At 45.0% G+C, this 20,887-nt stretch overlaps 1 protein-coding gene and 20 non-coding genes across 21 annotated transcripts; 18 read left to right on the forward strand and 3 right to left on the reverse strand.

Moving 5' to 3' along the window:
• Positions 1-3: 3 nt before the first annotated feature.
• On the forward strand, positions 4-76 carry trnat-agu (transfer RNA threonine (anticodon AGU)). The gene has a single exon. It is a non-coding gene; the product is annotated as a tRNA-Thr (tRNA).
• A 250-nt stretch (positions 77-326) lies between these two features.
• trnat-ugu (transfer RNA threonine (anticodon UGU)) lies at positions 327-399 on the forward strand. The gene has a single exon. It is a non-coding gene; the product is annotated as a tRNA-Thr (tRNA).
• A 1,302-nt stretch (positions 400-1,701) lies between these two features.
• On the forward strand, positions 1,702-1,772 carry trnag-gcc (transfer RNA glycine (anticodon GCC)). Its single transcript has one exon. It is a non-coding gene; the product is annotated as a tRNA-Gly (tRNA).
• A 162-nt stretch (positions 1,773-1,934) lies between these two features.
• On the forward strand, positions 1,935-2,007 carry trnat-agu (transfer RNA threonine (anticodon AGU)). The gene has a single exon. It is a non-coding gene; the product is annotated as a tRNA-Thr (tRNA).
• A 250-nt stretch (positions 2,008-2,257) lies between these two features.
• Positions 2,258-2,330, forward strand: trnat-ugu (transfer RNA threonine (anticodon UGU)). Its single transcript has one exon. It is a non-coding gene; the product is annotated as a tRNA-Thr (tRNA).
• A 55-nt stretch (positions 2,331-2,385) lies between these two features.
• trnad-guc (transfer RNA aspartic acid (anticodon GUC)) lies at positions 2,386-2,457 on the reverse strand. The gene has a single exon. It is a non-coding gene; the product is annotated as a tRNA-Asp (tRNA).
• Positions 2,458-3,632: 1,175 nt separating this feature from the next.
• Positions 3,633-3,703, forward strand: trnag-gcc (transfer RNA glycine (anticodon GCC)). The gene has a single exon. It is a non-coding gene; the product is annotated as a tRNA-Gly (tRNA).
• Positions 3,704-3,865: 162 nt separating this feature from the next.
• Positions 3,866-3,938, forward strand: trnat-agu (transfer RNA threonine (anticodon AGU)). The gene has a single exon. It is a non-coding gene; the product is annotated as a tRNA-Thr (tRNA).
• Positions 3,939-4,186: 248 nt separating this feature from the next.
• Positions 4,187-4,259, forward strand: trnat-ugu (transfer RNA threonine (anticodon UGU)). Its single transcript has one exon. It is a non-coding gene; the product is annotated as a tRNA-Thr (tRNA).
• Positions 4,260-5,516: 1,257 nt separating this feature from the next.
• On the forward strand, positions 5,517-5,587 carry trnag-gcc (transfer RNA glycine (anticodon GCC)). Its single transcript has one exon. It is a non-coding gene; the product is annotated as a tRNA-Gly (tRNA).
• A 345-nt stretch (positions 5,588-5,932) lies between these two features.
• On the forward strand, positions 5,933-6,005 carry trnat-ugu (transfer RNA threonine (anticodon UGU)). Its single transcript has one exon. It is a non-coding gene; the product is annotated as a tRNA-Thr (tRNA).
• Positions 6,006-6,060: 55 nt separating this feature from the next.
• trnad-guc (transfer RNA aspartic acid (anticodon GUC)) lies at positions 6,061-6,132 on the reverse strand. Its single transcript has one exon. It is a non-coding gene; the product is annotated as a tRNA-Asp (tRNA).
• Positions 6,133-7,307: 1,175 nt separating this feature from the next.
• On the forward strand, positions 7,308-7,378 carry trnag-gcc (transfer RNA glycine (anticodon GCC)). Its single transcript has one exon. It is a non-coding gene; the product is annotated as a tRNA-Gly (tRNA).
• Positions 7,379-7,540: 162 nt separating this feature from the next.
• trnat-agu (transfer RNA threonine (anticodon AGU)) lies at positions 7,541-7,613 on the forward strand. Its single transcript has one exon. It is a non-coding gene; the product is annotated as a tRNA-Thr (tRNA).
• Positions 7,614-7,861: 248 nt separating this feature from the next.
• trnat-ugu (transfer RNA threonine (anticodon UGU)) lies at positions 7,862-7,934 on the forward strand. Its single transcript has one exon. It is a non-coding gene; the product is annotated as a tRNA-Thr (tRNA).
• Positions 7,935-9,191: 1,257 nt separating this feature from the next.
• trnag-gcc (transfer RNA glycine (anticodon GCC)) lies at positions 9,192-9,262 on the forward strand. Its single transcript has one exon. It is a non-coding gene; the product is annotated as a tRNA-Gly (tRNA).
• A 162-nt stretch (positions 9,263-9,424) lies between these two features.
• On the forward strand, positions 9,425-9,497 carry trnat-agu (transfer RNA threonine (anticodon AGU)). The gene has a single exon. It is a non-coding gene; the product is annotated as a tRNA-Thr (tRNA).
• A 250-nt stretch (positions 9,498-9,747) lies between these two features.
• On the forward strand, positions 9,748-9,820 carry trnat-ugu (transfer RNA threonine (anticodon UGU)). The gene has a single exon. It is a non-coding gene; the product is annotated as a tRNA-Thr (tRNA).
• Positions 9,821-9,875: 55 nt separating this feature from the next.
• On the reverse strand, positions 9,876-9,947 carry trnad-guc (transfer RNA aspartic acid (anticodon GUC)). The gene has a single exon. It is a non-coding gene; the product is annotated as a tRNA-Asp (tRNA).
• Positions 9,948-15,405: 5,458 nt separating this feature from the next.
• On the forward strand, positions 15,406-15,476 carry trnag-gcc (transfer RNA glycine (anticodon GCC)). Its single transcript has one exon. It is a non-coding gene; the product is annotated as a tRNA-Gly (tRNA).
• A 992-nt stretch (positions 15,477-16,468) lies between these two features.
• anks4b (ankyrin repeat and sterile alpha motif domain containing 4B) lies at positions 16,469-20,305 on the forward strand. Its single transcript, XM_062984832.1, has 2 exons — positions 16,469-16,629; positions 19,174-20,305. The coding sequence occupies exons 1-2, from the start codon at positions 16,469-16,471 to the stop codon at positions 20,303-20,305; spliced, it is 1,293 nt and encodes a 430-aa protein (XP_062840902.1).
• The last annotated feature ends 582 nt before the right edge of the window (positions 20,306-20,887 follow it).

Consider the following 20,887-nt stretch of genomic DNA (forward strand, 5'->3'; position numbering starts at 1 on the left):
ACAGGCTCCATAGCTCAGTGGTTAGAGCACTGGTCTAGTAAACCAGGGGTCGTGAGTTCAATTCTCACTGGAGCCTACTTTAGTCTTTGCAGCCTACAGACCCAATGATCTCGGCTCTAGGCAAGGATGAGAAGATGAACTGCCTGTCGAGATGTCCATGTCGAGACCACCAGCCTTCTAAACCAGGGGGTATGATTTAAATGCTCGCCACTGCTTCTAAGGCTGGCGACTATGGGCTCAATAGATCTCGGCTACAGTCCAGACTTTTACATCAGTTTTTTTTCCTTCCCAGGTACCCAGATTGTTATTTGTTTCCCTTCTGGATGGGCTCCATAGCTCAGGGGTTAGAGCACTGGTCTTGTAAACCAGGGGTCGTGAGTTCAATTCTCACTGGGGCCTACTTTAGTCTCTTTTGGTTGTCCACGGGCTTAGCAAGACGAAAAGGAAATGCCACCTCCCCGTCGGGGAATCGAACCCCGGTCTTCCGCGTGACAGGCGGAGATACTGTCCACTATACTAACGAAGATGAGAAAGGACGGCACCCGTTCAGCATACGTTCCTTTCTTCAGCAAAGCTCTTTCTGTGTGCTTTCAAAGACAGAACAGCAAAAACAGCACTTGCAGCAAAGTACACACCTGCACAACTAGCACTTGCAGCAACACACATGCATGGGGAGAAGGAAGGAAGGCATACAAATGGCACAAAACACAACCCCCACTACCTGCAGGAAGGTAAGCACAAACTCAAGCTTCCACAAGCAGCCTTTGCTTCATGCCGTATGGCCCAACTGACTCACTAACACAAGCTTGCCAAGCCAAACCAATTCAGTACACCAAGTCAGAAAGATCACAGTCATGCTCATTGAAGCTTTCAAGTCAAACTTACAGATGAGAGAGCTCATTTGCAGAAAGGCCCCCAGGAGTCCATCTGCCTCCACCCTTCAGCATACGTTCCTTTCTTCAGCAAAGCTCTTTCTGTGTGCTTTCAAAGACAGAACAGCAAAAACAGCACTTGCAGCAAAGTACACACCTGCACAACTAGCACTTGCAGCAACACACATGCATGGGGAGAAGGAAGGAAGGCATACAAATGGCACAAAACACAACCCCCACTACCTGCAGGAAGGTAAGCACAAACTCAAGCTTCCACAAGCAGCCTTTGCTTTATGCCGTATGGCCCAACTGACTCACTAACACAAGCTTGCCAAGCCAAACCAATTCAGTACACCAAGTCAGAAAGATCACAGTCATGCTCATTGAAGCTTTCAAGTCAAACTTACAGATGAGAGAGCTCATTTGCAGAAAGGCCCCCAGGAGTCCATCTGCCTCCACCCTTCTTGCATTCCTGCTATTTTTGCAGTCTTGCTGGGAGCCTCCACTCGTCCAGAGGACTGGATCAGTTCTACTGGTCCCCTCCTTTTCCAGAAGTTCAAAAGCTCTTTGTCTGAATCCCAGCTGTGACATCAGCAAACTCAACGTGCAGTCATTGGAGGAACGAGGTGTGAAAGCTCTCTGCTAATCCTGATAGACCAATGATGTGCTAGCACTCAGCTGGAGTGATGGTTAAAGCTGTTGTTTGCTTCTTGTCTTTGTCTTTACTTACCAAAGAACAAGTTTTGGAAACCAACTCACCTCCGTAAAGGGGCCTTTGCCTTCGATTCCCACCACCTCAGTCAGGAAGGTCTGAGACTGGTTACACGAAGCATTGGTGGTTCAGTGGTAGAATTCTCGCCTGCCACGCGGGAGGCCCGGGTTCGATTCCCGGCCAATGCATCGGCTGCTTTTCTTCACTGGAAGCAAGCTGTCGCACAAGTCAATCTGAAAGCCAGCAAAATCCACTAGGACAGCCAGGAGCCGGACGCACGGCTTTTGTCAACGAGTAGCTTCTTTTTTTTCTCCCAAGTCTCCAGATTGTTACTTGTTCCCTCTGCTACAGGCTCCATAGCTCAGTGGTTAGAGCACTGGTCTAGTAAACCAGGGGTCGTGAGTTCAATTCTCACTGGAGCCTACTTTAGTCTTTGCAGCCTACAGACCCAATGATCTCGGCTCTAGGCAAGGATGAGAAGATGAACTGCCTGTCGAGATGTCCATGTCGAGACCACCAGCCTTCTAAACCAGGGGGTATGATTTAAATGCTCGCCACTGCTTCTAAGGCTGGCGACTATGGGCTCAATAGATCTCGGCTACAGTCCAGACTTTTACATCAGTTTTTTTTCCTTCCCAGGTATCCAGATTGTTATTTGTTTCCCTTCTGGATGGGCTCCATAGCTCAGGGGTTAGAGCACTGGTCTTGTAAACCAGGGGTCGTGAGTTCAATTCTCACTGGGGCCTACTTTAGTCTCTTTTGGTTGTCCACGGGCTTAGCAAGACGAAAAGGAAATGCCACCTCCCCGTCGGGGAATCGAACCCCGGTCTTCCGCGTGACAGGCGGAGATACTGTCCACTATACTAACGAGGATGAGAAAGGACGGCACCCGTTCAGCATACGTTCCTTTCTTCAGCAAAGCTCTTTCTGTGTGCTTTCAAAGACAGAACAGCAAAAACAGCACTTGCAGCAAAGTACACACCTGCACAACTAGCACTTGCAGCAACACACATGCATGGGGAGAAGGAAGGAAGGCATACAAATGGCACAAAACACAACCCCCACTACCTGCAGGAAGGTAAGCACAAACTCAAGCTTCCACAAGCAGCCTTTGCTTCATGCCGTATGGCCCAACTGACTCACTAACACAAGCTTGCCAAGCCAAACCAATTCAGTACACCAAGTCAGAAAGATCACAGTCATGCTCATTGAAGCTTTCAAGTCAAACTTACAGATGAGAGAGCTCATTTGCAGAAAGGCCCCCAGGAGTCCATCTGCCTCCACCCTTCAGCATACGTTCCTTTCTTCAGCAAAGCTCTTTCTGTGTGCTTTCAAAGACAGAACAGCAAAAACAGCACTTGCAGCAAAGTACACACCTGCACAACTAGCACTTGCAGCAACACACATGCATGGGGAGAAGGAAGGAAGGCATACAAATGGCACAAAACACAACCCCCACTACCTGCAGGAAGGTAAGCACAAACTCAAGCTTCCACAAGCAGCCTTTGCTTTATGCCGTATGGCCCAACTGACTCACTAACACAAGCTTGCCAAGCCAAACCAATTCAGTACACCAAGTCAGAAAGATCACAGTCATGCTCATTGAAGCTTTCAAGTCAAACTTACAGATGAGAGAGCTCATTTGCAGAAAGGCCCCCAGGAGTCCATCTGCCTCCACCCTTCTTGCATTCCTGCTATTTTTGCAGTCTTGCTGGGAGCCTCCACTCGTCCAGAGGACTGGATCAGTTCTACTGGTCCCCTCCTTTTCCAGAAGTTCAAAAGCTCTTTGTCTGAATCCCAGCTGTGACATCAGCAAACTCAACGTGCAGTCATTGGAGGAACGAGGTGTGAAAGCTCTCTGCTAATCCTGATAGACCAATGATGTGCTAGCACTCAGCTGGAGTGATGGTTAAAGCTGTTGTTTGCTTCTTGTCTTTGTCTTTACTTACCAAAGAACAAGTTTTGGAAACCAACTCACCTCAGTAAAGGGGCCTTTGCCTTCGACTCCCACCACCTCAGTCAGGAAGGTCTGAGACTGGTTACACGAAGCATTGGTGGTTCAGTGGTAGAATTCTCGCCTGCCACGCGGGAGGCCCGGGTTCGATTCCCGGCCAATGCATCGGCTGCTTTTCTTCACTGGAAGCAAGCTGTCGCACAAGTCAATCTGAAAGCCAGCAAAATCCACTAGGACAGCCAGGAGCCGGACGCACGGCTATTGTCAACGAGTAGCTTCTTTTTTTTCTCCCAAGTCTCCAGATTGTTACTTGTTCCCTCGGCTACAGGCTCCATAGCTCAGTGGTTAGAGCACTGGTCTAGTAAACCAGGGGTCGTGAGTTCAATTCTCACTGGAGCCTACTTTAGTCTTTGCAGCCTACAGACCCAATGATCTCGGCTCTAGGCAAGGATGAGAAGATGAACTCCCTAAACTCCTGACTGTCGAGACCACCAGCCTTCTAAACCAGGGGGTATGATTTAAATGCTCGCCACTGCTTCTAAGGCTGGCGACTATGGGCTCAATAGATCTCGGCTACAGTCCAGACTTTTACATCAGTTTTTTTTCCTTCCCAGGTATCCAGATTGTTATTTGCTTCCCTTCTGGATGGGCTCCATAGCTCAGGGGTTAGAGCACTGGTCTTGTAAACCAGGGGTCGTGAGTTCAATTCTCACTGGGGCCTACTTTAGTCTCTTTTGGTTGTCCACGGGCTTAGCAAGACGAAAAGGAAATGCCGCCTCCCCGTCGGGGAATCGAACCCCGGTCGAGAAAGGACAGCACCCGTTCAGCATACGTTCCTTTCTTCAGCAAAGCTCTTTCTGTGTGCTTTCAAAGACAGAACAGCAAAAACAGCACTTGCAGCAAAGTACACACCTGCACAACTAGCACTTGCAGCAACACACATGCATGGGGAGAAGGAAGGAAGGCATACAAATGGCACAAAACACAACCCCCACTACCTGCAGGAAGGTAAGCACAAACTCAAGCTTCCACAAGCAGCCTTTGCTTCATGCCGTATGGCCCAACTGACTCACTAACACAAGCTTGCCAAGCCAAACCAATTCAGTACACCAAGTCAGAAAGATCACAGTCATGCTCATTGAAGCTTTCAAGTCAAACTTACAGATGAGAGAGCACATTTGCAGAAAGGCCCCCAGGAGTCCATCTGCCTCCACCCTTCAGCATACGTTCCTTTCTTCAGCAAAGCTCTTTCTGTGTGCTTTCAAAGACAGAACAGCAAAAACAGCACTTGCAGCAAAGTACACACCTGCACAACTAGCACTTGCAGCAACACACATGCATGGGGAGAAGGAAGGAAGGCATACAAATGGCACAAAACACAACCCCCACTACCTGCAGGAAGGTAAGCACAAACTCAAGCTTCCACAAGCAGCCTTTGCTTTATGCCGTATGGCCCAACTGACTCACTAACACAAGCTTGCCAAGCCAAACCAATTCAGTACACCAAGTCAGAAAGATCACAGTCATGCTCATTGAAGCTTTCAAGTCAAACTTACAGATGAGAGAGCACATTTGCAGAAAGGCCCCCAGGAGTCCATCTGCCTCCACCCTTCTTGCATTCCTGCTATTTTTGCAGTCTTGCTGGGAGCCTCCACTCGTCCAGAGGACTGGATCAGTTCTACTGGTCCCCTCCTTTTCCAGAAGTTCAAAAGCTCTTTGTCTGAATCCCAGCTGTGACATCAGCAAACTCAACGTGCAGTCATTGGAGGAACGAGGTGTGAAAGCTCTCTGCTAATCCTGATAGACCAATGATGTGCTAGCACTCAGCTGGAGTGATGGTTAAAGCTGTTGTTTGCTTCTTGTCTTTGTCTTTACTTACCAAAGAACAAGTTTTGGAAACCAACTCACCTCCGTAAAGGGGCCTTTGCCTTCGATTCCCACCACCTCAGTCAGGAAGGTCTGAGACTGGTTACACGAAGCATTGGTGGTTCAGTGGTAGAATTCTCGCCTGCCACGCGGGAGGCCCGGGTTCGATTCCCGGCCAATGCATCGGCTGCTTTTCTTCACTGGAAGCAAGCTGTCGCACAAGTCAATCTGAAAGCCAGCAAAATCCACTAGGACAGCCAGGAGCCGGACGCACGGCTTTTGTCAACGAGTAGCTTCTTTTTTTTCTCCCAAGTCTCCAGATTGTTACTTGTTCCCTCTGCTACAGGCTCCATAGCTCAGTGGTTAGAGCACTGGTCTAGTAAACCAGGGGGTATGATTTAAATGCTCGCCACTGCTTCTAAGGCTGGCGACTATGGGCTCAATAGATCTCGGCTACAGTCCAGACTTTTACATCAGTTTTTTTTCCTTCCCAGGTATCCAGATTGTTATTTGTTTCCCTTCTGGATGGGCTCCATAGCTCAGGGGTTAGAGCACTGGTCTTGTAAACCAGGGGTCGTGAGTTCAATTCTCACTGGGGCCTACTTTAGTCTCTTTTGGTTGTCCACGGGCTTAGCAAGACGAAAAGGAAATGCCACCTCCCCGTCGGGGAATCGAACCCCGGTCTTCCGCGTGACAGGCGGAGATACTGTCCACTATACTAACGAGGATGAGAAAGGACGGCACCCGTTCAGCATACGTTCCTTTCTTCAGCAAAGCTCTTTCTGTGTGCTTTCAAAGACAGAACAGCAAAAACAGCACTTGCAGCAAAGTACACACCTGCACAACTAGCACTTGCAGCAACACACATGCATGGGGAGAAGGAAGGAAGGCATACAAATGGCACAAAACACAACCCCCACTACCTGCAGGAAGGTAAGCACAAACTCAAGCTTCCACAAGCAGCCTTTGCTTCATGCCGTATGGCCCAACTGACTCACTAACACAAGCTTGCCAAGCCAAACCAATTCAGTACACCAAGTCAGAAAGATCACAGTCATGCTCATTGAAGCTTTCAAGTCAAACTTACAGATGAGAGAGCTCATTTGCAGAAAGGCCCCCAGGAGTCCATCTGCCTCCACCCTTCAGCATACGTTCCTTTCTTCAGCAAAGCTCTTTCTGTGTGCTTTCAAAGACAGAACAGCAAAAACAGCACTTGCAGCAAAGTACACACCTGCACAACTAGCACTTGCAGCAACACACATGCATGGGGAGAAGGAAGGAAGGCATACAAATGGCACAAAACACAACCCCCACTACCTGCAGGAAGGTAAGCACAAACTCAAGCTTCCACAAGCAGCCTTTGCTTTATGCCGTATGGCCCAACTGACTCACTAACACAAGCTTGCCAAGCCAAACCAATTCAGTACACCAAGTCAGAAAGATCACAGTCATGCTCATTGAAGCTTTCAAGTCAAACTTACAGATGAGAGAGCTCATTTGCAGAAAGGCCCCCAGGAGTCCATCTGCCTCCACCCTTCTTGCATTCCTGCTATTTTTGCAGTCTTGCTGGGAGCCTCCACTCGTCCAGAGGACTGGATCAGTTCTACTGGTCCCCTCCTTTTCCAGAAGTTCAAAAGCTCTTTGTCTGAATCCCAGCTGTGACATCAGCAAACTCAACGTGCAGTCATTGGAGGAACGAGGTGTGAAAGCTCTCTGCTAATCCTGATAGACCAATGATGTGCTAGCACTCAGCTGGAGTGATGGTTAAAGCTGTTGTTTGCTTCTTGTCTTTGTCTTTACTTACCAAAGAACAAGTTTTGGAAACCAACTCACCTCAGTAAAGGGGCCTTTGCCTTCGACTCCCACCACCTCAGTCAGGAAGGTCTGAGACTGGTTACACGAAGCATTGGTGGTTCAGTGGTAGAATTCTCGCCTGCCACGCGGGAGGCCCGGGTTCGATTCCCGGCCAATGCATCGGCTGCTTTTCTTCACTGGAAGCAAGCTGTCGCACAAGTCAATCTGAAAGCCAGCAAAATCCACTAGGACAGCCAGGAGCCGGACGCACGGCTATTGTCAACGAGTAGCTTCTTTTTTTTCTCCCAAGTCTCCAGATTGTTACTTGTTCCCTCGGCTACAGGCTCCATAGCTCAGTGGTTAGAGCACTGGTCTAGTAAACCAGGGGTCGTGAGTTCAATTCTCACTGGAGCCTACTTTAGTCTTTGCAGCCTACAGACCCAATGATCTCGGCTCTAGGCAAGGATGAGAAGATGAACTCCCTAAACTCCTGACTGTCGAGACCACCAGCCTTCTAAACCAGGGGGTATGATTTAAATGCTCGCCACTGCTTCTAAGGCTGGCGACTATGGGCTCAATAGATCTCGGCTACAGTCCAGACTTTTACATCAGTTTTTTTTCCTTCCCAGGTATCCAGATTGTTATTTGCTTCCCTTCTGGATGGGCTCCATAGCTCAGGGGTTAGAGCACTGGTCTTGTAAACCAGGGGTCGTGAGTTCAATTCTCACTGGGGCCTACTTTAGTCTCTTTTGGTTGTCCACGGGCTTAGCAAGACGAAAAGGAAATGCCGCCTCCCCGTCGGGGAATCGAACCCCGGTCGAGAAAGGACAGCACCCGTTCAGCATACGTTCCTTTCTTCAGCAAAGCTCTTTCTGTGTGCTTTCAAAGACAGAACAGCAAAAACAGCACTTGCAGCAAAGTACACACCTGCACAACTAGCACTTGCAGCAACACACATGCATGGGGAGAAGGAAGGAAGGCATACAAATGGCACAAAACACAACCCCCACTACCTGCAGGAAGGTAAGCACAAACTCAAGCTTCCACAAGCAGCCTTTGCTTCATGCCGTATGGCCCAACTGACTCACTAACACAAGCTTGCCAAGCCAAACCAATTCAGTACACCAAGTCAGAAAGATCACAGTCATGCTCATTGAAGCTTTCAAGTCAAACTTACAGATGAGAGAGCACATTTGCAGAAAGGCCCCCAGGAGTCCATCTGCCTCCACCCTTCAGCATACGTTCCTTTCTTCAGCAAAGCTCTTTCTGTGTGCTTTCAAAGACAGAACAGCAAAAACAGCACTTGCAGCAAAGTACACACCTGCACAACTAGCACTTGCAGCAACACACATGCATGGGGAGAAGGAAGGAAGGCATACAAATGGCACAAAACACAACCCCCACTACCTGCAGGAAGGTAAGCACAAACTCAAGCTTCCACAAGCAGCCTTTGCTTTATGCCGTATGGCCCAACTGACTCACTAACACAAGCTTGCCAAGCCAAACCAATTCAGTACACCAAGTCAGAAAGATCACAGTCATGCTCATTGAAGCTTTCAAGTCAAACTTACAGATGAGAGAGCACATTTGCAGAAAGGCCCCCAGGAGTCCATCTGCCTCCACCCTTCTTGCATTCCTGCTATTTTTGCAGTCTTGCTGGGAGCCTCCACTCGTCCAGAGGACTGGATCAGTTCTACTGGTCCCCTCCTTTTCCAGAAGTTCAAAAGCTCTTTGTCTGAATCCCAGCTGTGACATCAGCAAACTCAACGTGCAGTCATTGGAGGAACGAGGTGTGAAAGCTCTCTGCTAATCCTGATAGACCAATGATGTGCTAGCACTCAGCTGGAGTGATGGTTAAAGCTGTTGTTTGCTTCTTGTCTTTGTCTTTACTTACCAAAGAACAAGTTTTGGAAACCAACTCACCTCCGTAAAGGGGCCTTTGCCTTCGATTCCCACCACCTCAGTCAGGAAGGTCTGAGACTGGTTACACGAAGCATTGGTGGTTCAGTGGTAGAATTCTCGCCTGCCACGCGGGAGGCCCGGGTTCGATTCCCGGCCAATGCATCGGCTGCTTTTCTTCACTGGAAGCAAGCTGTCGCACAAGTCAATCTGAAAGCCAGCAAAATCCACTAGGACAGCCAGGAGCCGGACGCACGGCTTTTGTCAACGAGTAGCTTCTTTTTTTTCTCCCAAGTCTCCAGATTGTTACTTGTTCCCTCTGCTACAGGCTCCATAGCTCAGTGGTTAGAGCACTGGTCTAGTAAACCAGGGGTCGTGAGTTCAATTCTCACTGGAGCCTACTTTAGTCTTTGCAGCCTACAGACCCAATGATCTCGGCTCTAGGCAAGGATGAGAAGATGAACTGCCTGTCGAGATGTCCATGTCGAGACCACCAGCCTTCTAAACCAGGGGGTATGATTTAAATGCTCGCCACTGCTTCTAAGGCTGGCGACTATGGGCTCAATAGATCTCGGCTACAGTCCAGACTTTTACATCAGTTTTTTTTCCTTCCCAGGTACCCAGATTGTTATTTGTTTCCCTTCTGGATGGGCTCCATAGCTCAGGGGTTAGAGCACTGGTCTTGTAAACCAGGGGTCGTGAGTTCAATTCTCACTGGGGCCTACTTTAGTCTCTTTTGGTTGTCCACGGGCTTAGCAAGACGAAAAGGAAATGCCACCTCCCCGTCGGGGAATCGAACCCCGGTCTTCCGCGTGACAGGCGGAGATACTGTCCACTATACTAACGAGGATGAGAAAGGACGGCACCCGTTCAGCATACGTTCCTTTCTTCAGCAAAGCTCTTTCTGTGTGCTTTCAAAGACAGAACAGCAAAAACAGCACTTGCAGCAAAGTACACACCTGCACAACTAGCACTTGCAGCAACACACATGCATGGGGAGAAGGAAGGAAGGCATACAAATGGCACAAAACACAACCCCCACTACCTGCAGGAAGGTAAGCACAAACTCAAGCTTCCACAAGCAGCCTTTGCTTCATGCCGTATGGCCCAACTGACTCACTAACACAAGCTTGCCAAGCCAAACCAATTCAGTACACCAAGTCAGAAAGATCACAGTCATGCTCATTGAAGCTTTCAAGTCAAACTTACAGATGAGAGAGCACATTTGCAGAAAGGCCCCCAGGAGTCCATCTGCCTCCACCCTTCTTGCATTCCTGCTATTTTTGCAGTCTTGCTGGGAGCCTCCACTCGTCCAGAGGACAACTCCCCAAAACTCCTGACTGTCGAGACCACCAGCCTTCTAAGACTGGCGACTATAGGCTCAATGGATCTCGGCTACAGTCTAGGCTTTTACAGCAGTTTTTTTTCCCTCCCAGGTATCTAGATTGTTTTTTGCATCCCTTCTCGACAGGCTCCATAGCTCAGGGGTTAGAGCACTGGGGGGTATTCCAGAAAGCGGGTTTAACAAACTTCAAACTTAAACCTGAACTCCAAGTTGACTTATCTCGCCGTGTCATAGCCGGAGTTTTCTGTTCCAGAAAAGCGGATTAGGTTTAGATTACTCAACTCTGAGTAGATTGAACCCAGCAGAAGCGCGTTCACGGTTAACTATAAACAGGCATTCTCAATGGAGTGGCGATAAATGGATTCATCATGGATGTGAATGAAAGAAAAAGTAGTCCGTCATATTTTACACCAATAGAAGTGTTTATTTTAATGTTTGCATGTGCAGATCATGAAAATGTTTTAAATGTAAAAGTAATACAGCATCGTCCGTAAAAAAAAGATGTCGCAGATGGCAAAAAAAAAAAGTTAGTTAAATGTGAGTTAATGCGTGAGTTTAAATTCAATAAAAAAACTTGTTGAAACATAATTCAACATTGAGCAGAAGGATAGGGCAAAATGTTTAATATGTCAGTTTGTCACGATTTTACACGTTTTTTCCCTTTCATTTACTCAATCTAGGTGTAATCCAAATGGAATCAGATGCACATAGCAGCAGATAAAAATAAAATACAAAAACTGTCTATGTTCAAGGCATGTTTATTACATGTAAATCATTAGTTTGTACTGCATAAACTGTGGAATATTAAGAACTGCATTGGTACAGTCTGAACACTTTTTATTGCCATCTCTACAGTGGTTGGTGGTTTGAGCCTTATTGTTAGTGATCTAAATGTCCCTAGATCCTGATGAGTATAAATAATGTTCTTTAATACAAAAAAAAAAACACTGTTGAAGAATGATAAAGAAACCATCTCTGCTGCCTCAGAGTGGGATGATTCTGGGAGGCCTACAGAGGATGTGTTGAACATAGAGCATGGCATTTCATTTGATCTACCATGATAATGTGTGTGACTGTCCTCTAACAGAATGTGATGGGCAGTTCCGAATCAAATGAGGGACCATCCACCTCCAAAGCTCAGCTTAGAACAGTAAAAATGTCTTACCAAATATCTGAAATATTTAGAACACATTAAGCTATGTTTGATCATAACATGCTATTTTTGTCTCTTTCTTTCAAGTTGGGTGTAAATAAAATGGACTATACAAGGTCTATCTGGAGAAACAAACTGCAAAGTGTGATCCTCAGGTGGAGCATATAAAACAGTCAAGGCTAGAAATTCAGTTGCTTGAATTTAAGATGGGTGTCGGTGCTACGGGTGTATAAATATAAATGTTCTCACTAAAGAATAAGGACAAGGAAATGAACTTGTTGCATTGTTTTATTTTCAGTGATCATGCACAGAGCCTGACCATTTGGCTTCAATGTTTGTAATGTGGGTAGCATCACATAGGATCTTGATGAAAGCATCTGCATAAGATGGAGAACAGTAGGTTGCAGAACATGTATTAAATGTTACACTGTTTTATTTGACATTTATTCGTTTTTTAAGATAATGGTCACTACCTGTATGTGGAGGGATATTCTGTCTGCTGTTCAAATAATAAAAGACAACATTTTAATAAAATAAAATCCACATCTGTCAGCTACCGACCCACACACAACTGTAACATATATGCATATGATAATATGTGTAAAAAATAATACTTGAACAGACCCATAACAGGGCAGTTGCAACATTCATTGATATGTAGTAAAATCATTCTTTAACATAATTTTGCAAAGACTTTTTTTGTACAGACAGGGTTTTCACTCATTAATGTGGCTGTAAAAATACTACTACCAGTAAAATTATACACACACACACACACACACACACACACACACACACACACACACACACATATATATATATATACAGTGTATCACAAAAGTGAGTACACCCCTCACATTTCTGCAGATATTTAAGTATATCTTTTCATGGGACAACACTGACAAAATGACACTTTGACACAATGAAAAGTAGTCTGTGTGCAGCTTATATAACAGTGTAAATTTATTCTTCCCTCAAAATAACTCAATATACAGCCATTAATGTCTAAACCACCAGCAACAAAAGTGAGTACACCCCTAAGAGACTACACCCCTAAATGTCCAAATTGAGCACTGCTTGTCATTTTCCCTCCAAAATGTCATGTGATTTGTTAGTGTTACTAGGTCTCAGGTGTGCATAAGGAGCAGGTGTGTTCAATTGAGTAGTACAGCTCTCACACTCTCTCATACTGGTCACTGAAAGTTCCAACATGGCACCTCATGGCAAAGAACTCTCTGAGGATCTTAAAAGACGAATTGTTGCGCTACATGAAGATGGCCAAAGCTACAAGAAGATTGCCAACACCCTGAAACTGAGCAGCAGCACAGTGGCCAAGATCATCCAGCGTTTTAAAAGAGCAGGGTCCACTCAGAACAGACCTCGCGTTGGTCGTCCAAAGAAGCTGAGTGCACGTGCTCAGCGTCACATCCAACTGCTGTCTTTGAAAGATAGGCGCAGGAGTGCTGTCAGCATTGCTGCAGAGATTAAAAAGGTGGGGGGTCAGCCTGTCAGTGCTCAGACCATACGCCGCACACTACATCAAATTGGTCTACATGGCTGTCACCCCAGAAGGAAGCCTCTTCTGAAGTCTCTACACAAGAAAGCCCCCAAACAGTTTGCTGAAGACATGTCAACAAAGGACATGGATTACTGGAACCATGTCCTATGGTCTGATGAGACCAAGATTAATTTGTTTGGTTCAGATGGTCTCAAGCATGTGTGGAGGCAATCAGGTGAGGAGTACAAAGATAAGTGTGTCATGCCTACAGTCAAGCATGGTGGTGGGAATGCCATGGTCTGGGGCTGCATAAGTGCAGCAGGTGTTGGGGAGTTACATTTCATTGAGGGACACATGAACTCCAATATGTACTGTGAAATACTGAAGCAGAGCATGATCCCCTCCCTCCGGAAACTGGGTCGCAGGGCAGTGTTCCAGCATGATAATGACCCCAAACACACCTCTAAGATGACCACTGCTTTATTGAAGAGGCTGAGGGTAAAGGTGATGGACTGGCCAAGCATGTCTCCAGACCTAAACCCAATAGAACATCTTTGGGGCATCCTCAAGCGGAAGGTAGAGGAGCGCAAAGTCTCGAAAATCCGCCAGCTCCGTGATGTCGTCATGGAGGAGTGGAAAAGCATTCCAGTGGCAACCTGTGAAGCTCTGATAAACTCCATGCCCAGGAGAGTTAAGGCAGTTCTGGGAAATAATGGTGGCCACACAAAATATTGACACTTCAAGAACTTTCACTAAGGGGTGTACTCACTTTTGTTGCCGGTGGTTTAGACATTAATGGCTGTATATTGAGTTATTTTGAGGGAAGAATAAAAGTAACAAGTAACAACCATGTTTGGGGTTAATTACTACAATCAATTTAAACCACAAATGATTTTAGCTTACTAAACTGTGTGTGTTTAAGGTATTCTATATTAATCCATAACATTCCATCCATAATGTTATAATTAATGTTGTAACAAGACTTTTTATTAATATTGTGATTATTGTGATTAATAATGTTGCAGCTGCCCCTTGTGGCAACCGTCCCCACTCTCCACGAATTGACTGACTGTGATAAAAACGGAAAGGTTTGCGAATAAATCCATCCGGAAATGACTAAACTAAGTTTAATGACTCGTTCCCGACTAAGATCTGTTCAAATGCTTAGCGCGTCGGTATCCACTGGATCCTGGAGTAAAGGACACGCCGGGTTTACATGAGGAAAGTGCGAGTAGCCCCGGGTTAGGTTTAAGTTAACCTGCCAGCGAGCAGGTAGCTTCAGAGCGTAAGTTGCTATAGTAACTGACACAGGCTCTCTTTAATCTCGGTTTCTGGAACGGAAAACCCTGAGTTTTCCTTAATTCTGAGTTAACTTACCCGGTTTAATCACTTAACCCGCTTTCTGGAATACCCCCCTGGTCTTGTAAAACAGGGGTCGTGAGTTCAATTCTCACTGGGGCATACTTTAGTCTCTTTTGGTTGTCCATGGGCTTAGCAAGACGAAAAGGAATTGCCACCTCCCCGCCGGGGAATCGAACCCCGGTCTTCCGCGTGACAGGCAGAGATACTGTCCACTATACTAACGAGGACGAGCAAGGATGGCACCCGTGCAGCATACGTTCCTTTCTTCAGCAAAGCTCTTTCTGTGTGCTTTCAAAGACAGAACAGCAAAAATAGCACTTGCAGCAAAGTACACAAGTGCACAACTAGGGAGAAAGAAGGAAGGCATACAAATGGCACAAAACACAACCACCCACTACCTGCAGGAAGGTAAGCACAAACTCAAGCTTCCACAAGCAGCCTTTGCTTTATGCCGTATGGCCCAACTGACTGACTAACACAAGCTTGCCAAGCAAAACCAAGTCAGAAAGATCACAGTCATGCTCATTGAAGCTTACAGATGAGAGAGCACATTTGCAGAAAGGCCCCCAGGAGTCCATCTACCTCCACCCTTCCTGCTATTTTTGCAGTCTTGCTGGGAGCCTCCACTCGTCCAAAGGACTCGATCAGTTCTACTGGTCCCCTCCTTTTCCAGAAGTTCAAAAGCTCTTTGTCTGAATCCCAGCTGTGACATCAGCAAACTCAACGTGCAGTCATTGGAGGAACGAGGTGTGAAAGCTATCTGCTAATCCTGATAGACCAATGATGTGCTAGCACTCAGCTGAAGTGATGGTTAAAGCTGTTGTTTGCTTCTTTTCTTTGTCTTTACTTACCAAAGAACAAGTTTTGGAAACCAACTCACCTCCTTTATGGGGCCTTTGCCTTCGACTCCCACCACCTTAGTCAGGAAGGTCTGAGGCTGGGTACAAGAAGCATTGGTGGTTCAGTGGTAGAACTCTCGCCTGCCACGCTGGAGGCCCGGGTTCGATTCCCGGCCAATACATTGGCTGCTTTTCTTCACTGGAAGCAAGCTGTCGCACAAGTCAATCTGAAAGCCAGCAAAATCCACTAGGACAACCAGGAGCCGGACGCACGGCTGTAGTCAGCAAGCAGCTTCTTTTTTTTTCTCCCAAGTCTCCAGATTGTTACCTCCCCGTCGGTGAATCGAACACCGGTCTTCCGCGTGACAGGTGGAGATACTGTCCACTATACTAACGAGGATAAGCAAGGTTGACAACCGCCACCAAGCAGTATTTGCTTCATGCCATATGGCGTAACTGACTCATTAACATAAGCTTGCCAAGCCAAACCAATTCAGTACACCAAGTCAGAAAGATGTCAGTGATCTTGACAACCAATCACAGTCTACAAATAATGTCATATTTAGCAATGGGGTCAGCCCTGCCTCAGAGTTGCTCTGAGACTAAGCTGTTTTTTTTTACTATTTTATGTATGCATTTTCGCCTTTTTCCTCCCAGTTTAGAGTATCCAAATAGTAATTATTGTTATTAAATTAAAAATTCATGCACTAATTTTTACAAAGTTATACTTTGTCCATATCACTGAGAAAAACAAGGCACAAGGCTGTAATAAAACCTGAAGGGACAAACAATCTACTGCAGAGCTGATAAGAGAAAATACAACATGCAAACACAAATACATCAAATTCAGTAAGAAAAAATGTGAAACCTTGCAATTTAGCTTATTTTACTCACATTATACAGACTTATTTAAAAAAAAAAACATTTCTTTTAACTCACCAGCTAAGCTCACAGAGCAAACACAATGGACTTTGGTTTATTGCCCCTATTTAGAGTTAATGACGCTCCATCTGGGCTTTTCATCCACCCTCACTTCTCCATTACGCCCTACAAAGGAAACTAGGAGAGACAAACAGAAAGCTAAATATGTTTTTCTGTAACTGCTAAAGATATTTGGTAACTATACATTTTGATCAGAGCTAACCAAGATACGACAATAACAATAATCCCAGCCATGTCTCGATACCACAAGGCAGCCATTGATGGCTATTTGGATCTGCTGAAGGAAGCCACAAGGAAAGACCTGAATACCCCAGATGAAGACGGGATGACTCCTACTCTGTGGGCCGCTTATCACGGCCGACTGGAAGCTCTGCAGCTCATCTGTAGCAGAGGGTGAGACTTTTTAAAAATAGTTTTAATACTAGATTTAAATAATTAGCCTATTTGTTTAAAAAAATGTGTTGCATTCATGGCGCATTTGATCATGTTGCTGACCCACAGATTCATTGCTCCATTGTCCGTTCCATGCCGTTAAAATGGATTGTATGAAGTTTACCATGTCTTTCTTTACTTTGGGTAATTCGGTTACTTCCCGGTACATACCACAAGGTAAACTGACTACTCACAATCGTCCCTAGTGCGCCATGTGTCATGTCTGTTCGTTGTGTTTGCAGTTAAGGCCCCCAACCCACTGAGACCTCGACCTGGTTATGATACCTTCTAAAATACTGAAAAACCAGCTTTTTACTAAATGATATACAGTCGTACCTTGTAACTCGAAGTCCCCTAAATTTGACGCACTTCGGGAAGAAATTTGTACCCTTAAACTCGACGTTCCCTTTAATTCCACGTGTTCAGCCTTAAAAATGATTTAATTTGAAATTAACAAGGAACAGCCACTCTGTGTTTATCTGTACAGTACTTTCCTCAGTGTATCACTTATAAATTTGTGTTGTAGTCAGGACATTCTGAGAAATTGTGAAAATTAGCTTTTCTGGGTCTAAAATGCTTATCGTTAAAAAAAACAAAGCTTAACGTGGATTAATGTATTAAATAAAAACTGCTCATAAGTTCTTATAAGTTTTAGTACAATAAATCTATATAAACACTGAAATAAAATTGAAAAAACAGTTAAAAATTAATATAAAAACACAATAGTTTTACTTCAGCTTTAGCACTTTAGCTTTACTTTATTGTTTTTTTACGCTGTCTAATCGTTGATACTTGCTCTTGGAATACCGTATTCTCTTTAGTAAAGACGCATTCACATAAGATTGCCAAAAGTTGATTGGCTGTAGCTAACATTGGCTGCTGGCTTTAAAGGGAAATTCCATAGACAATCAATATAATAATAATAGTAATAATCATAATTTACTAACTATGTTTGTTCAACCTTATATTAAACAAGTACAAGAATTTTTAAGTTTATCTTTTGCCTATTTTACTTGTAAACCAAATTTCCTTTTAAACCTGAGGAAGCATCAATAAATTGGTAATTAATATGTCCAGATCTGAGGTTTACTCAGCTCATTTCATATTACATCATATTACAACTCCAGATTAGTTTGCTAAGACCAAAGGTTGCACTAATTACACCTTAAATAACACAAATCTGCTTTCTCTCTATAAACTTTACAACCTAGTGACCAGAGAGTGTTGTGGCCCAATCATTATGTTTCATTCTCCTTTAATCAGTCAGTGATGTTTAATTCCTGGTATTCCCAAAAATGATGCCACACATTTTATCAGGCAAGCGGATGATGTAAATCTAAGCCAGAATGAATTTTTGACCTTATGTAGCTTAATTATTATTGATGTGAATAAGAAATTAGAGCATAGACTTATTTTCTCATTTTACATTTACATTTTCTGCATTTAGCAGACGCTTATATCCAGAGCGACTTACATAAGTGCTTCCACAGTAAACATTTCATTTCTCAAGTTTTAGTAAACAACAGTCGAAGAACACAATTTTTTCACATGGGCAGCTATAATTATTTTCAAACCATAGGCAAAGACACTCGTTCCATGTAAAGTGTGCAGTCAGACCGGGCTTGTTACATCACTAACAAGGATATAACAGGAAATGCCTCTAACTTAAATGTCATCATATAATTTATCTATATACTGAATTCATAATCTTCATGTTTTTGTTATTATTCTATGGGTCACAGAGGGTCTGGTTTTCCATGCACTAACAGACCATGAACAGGATGCCAATCTATCAGGGATTAAAAGCATTACAATACAATTTTAAATCATTGAGCATTAAGTATGTGTATTTACACCTATAGCATGTGTAAATAGTACCCAGGTGGAGCTGTAGCAGACAATAATCAGTGATTTTATGTGCATAGCTGGAGCATACGTGTGGACTTTTACACTTAATGGATTACAGATTAACTCCTGATGCCGTACACTAGTCACATTTTATTAACTATAATAAAAAAGTGATAGGAACTTCCAGAAACAGTTGTGTCTCTGGCACAGAAAGCCTGGTGGGGCACGATAAACTTTGTATAAGCAGTATCCAACTAGTCACTGAAACTACACGCAAACCTACTTGCTCAAAACACACCTCATCAATGAAGACCAAAATATGAGTGACATAACCTAAAACGATGTGTGATCTCACACAACCGGTATATCACCATGCTATAGATCAGGGGGGCCCAAAACGTCGATCGCACAGTGCACGCTGCTGGATCACTCCTCATAGGATGATCGGCATATGAACTCCACTCGTGCAGGTGAAAAAAATGCAGTCGGCTTCTGCACACATGTTGGAGGGGGCGTGTGTCAGTTCGCTCTCCTCAATCAGGGGCGGGGGTCAGCACCAGTAGAGAGGAAGCATAATGCAACTGGGTAAAAAAAATGCATTAAAAAAATTAATGGACTACATGTGGCTTAATTCTACATTATGTTTCTGATTTACAGTGGAGATCCTAACAGAAGTGACATCTGGGGGAACACGCCTTTACACCATGCAGCCTCCAACGGTCACATGCACATACTTAGCTTCCTGGTTAACTTCGGGGCCAATCTTTTTGCTTTAGACAACGACTTCCACACTCCCATGGACGTTGCCGCATCTCGGGACCAGATGAACTGCGTCCGTTTTTTAGACAATGCCGCTTCACAACAGACCAGCCAGAACGCCAAGAAGGTGGCGAAACTGAAGCAACAAGCCACCAAGGACGCAGAGAACAGAGTGAAGGTTTGTGAGAAGGTAAAGAAGCGGCACCAGAGTAAAATGGACAAGATGTATGGTGGAGCCGATGGTTCTGCTTCTGAACCCAGCGTAGGCTCTTTCTCCAACGCTGGCAACATTAATAACCCAAATGAGCAGTTCTCGAAGATCATCGCTGGAGACACATCAGGGTCCATTAGAGCAACAATTAAAGGAACCCTTCAGCGCACGTTCGGTAAGAAAGAGAAAGGCACTTTGACCAGACAAGTGGACAGCAATGTGATATTTGTCAAACAGGAGAAAGAAAGTGCAGGGAAGCCGGACTTTGTAGAAGTCTTCAATGAGGAGGATGAAAATGATGCAGATGAAGATGGACTTACAGGTTTTAATAATGAAGATGAGGATGATTCAGGGCATGCAAAGGAATCAGTTTTTAACAGGCCTGGTCTTGGGAACATGGTCTTCCGCAAGAACTTCTCTATGGAAATGGGTGTTGAACCGGATGATTTCCCTGAAGGTGACACAGAGGACCTGGGTTTCCTGATCCGCCAGGAGGTGTTTGATGCTTCGTTGGAAGAACCAGACGACCATCTGGAGGAGGACTCAAAACTGCCTTGGAATCAGGAGGAGATTGGACTTGATGAAGAAAATGAAGAGACTTCACCCCTAGATGCTTTCCTGACCTCTATAAACTTGCTGGACTTTGCTCCTGTGTTTATCCGGGAGCAGTTAGACCTGGAAGCTCTTATGCTCTGTTCAGATGAAGATCTAAAAAGCATCCGAATCCAGCTAGGGCCTCGAAAAAAGATTCTCGAAGCAGCAGCTAAGAGGAAAGCAGCACTGGAGAAACCTGGTATTATAAAGGACACCATTTTGTAATGCCATATGTAGCCACACAGTGTGTACACTGATCAGCCATAACATTAAAACCACTCACTATCCATTTTATCAGCTCCACTTACCATATAGAAGCACTGACTGTAGTCCATCTGTTCGTCTGCATGCTTTGTTAGCCCCCTTTCATGCTGTTCTTCAATGGTCAGGACTATCCCAGGACCACTACAGAGTAGGTATTACTTGGGTGGTGGATCATTCTCAGCACTGCAGTGACACTGACATTGTGGTGGTGTGTTAGTGTGTGTTGTGCTGGTATGAGTGGATAAGACACAGCAATGCTGATGGAGTTTTTAAACACCTCACTGTCCCTGCTGGACTGAGAATAGTCCACCATATATATCCAGTGATCCAGGGCCAGTGATAGCTTAATGGTGCAGGTACTGGACTAGTAAACAGAAGGTTGCCGGTTCAAGCCCCGCCACCACCAAGTTGGGTCTCTGAGCAAGGCTCTTAACTCTCAATTGCTCATCGTGCTCAGCTCATTGTGTAAGTCTCTTTGAATAAAAGCGTCTGCTAAATGCTGAAAATGTAAACGTAAATATATCCAGCCAACAGCACCCCGTG

Source organism: Trichomycterus rosablanca, chromosome 22 (assembly GCF_030014385.1).
Source record: "Trichomycterus rosablanca isolate fTriRos1 chromosome 22, fTriRos1.hap1, whole genome shotgun sequence".
In the NCBI taxonomy this organism is placed as follows: Eukaryota; Metazoa; Chordata; class Actinopteri; order Siluriformes; family Trichomycteridae; genus Trichomycterus; species Trichomycterus rosablanca.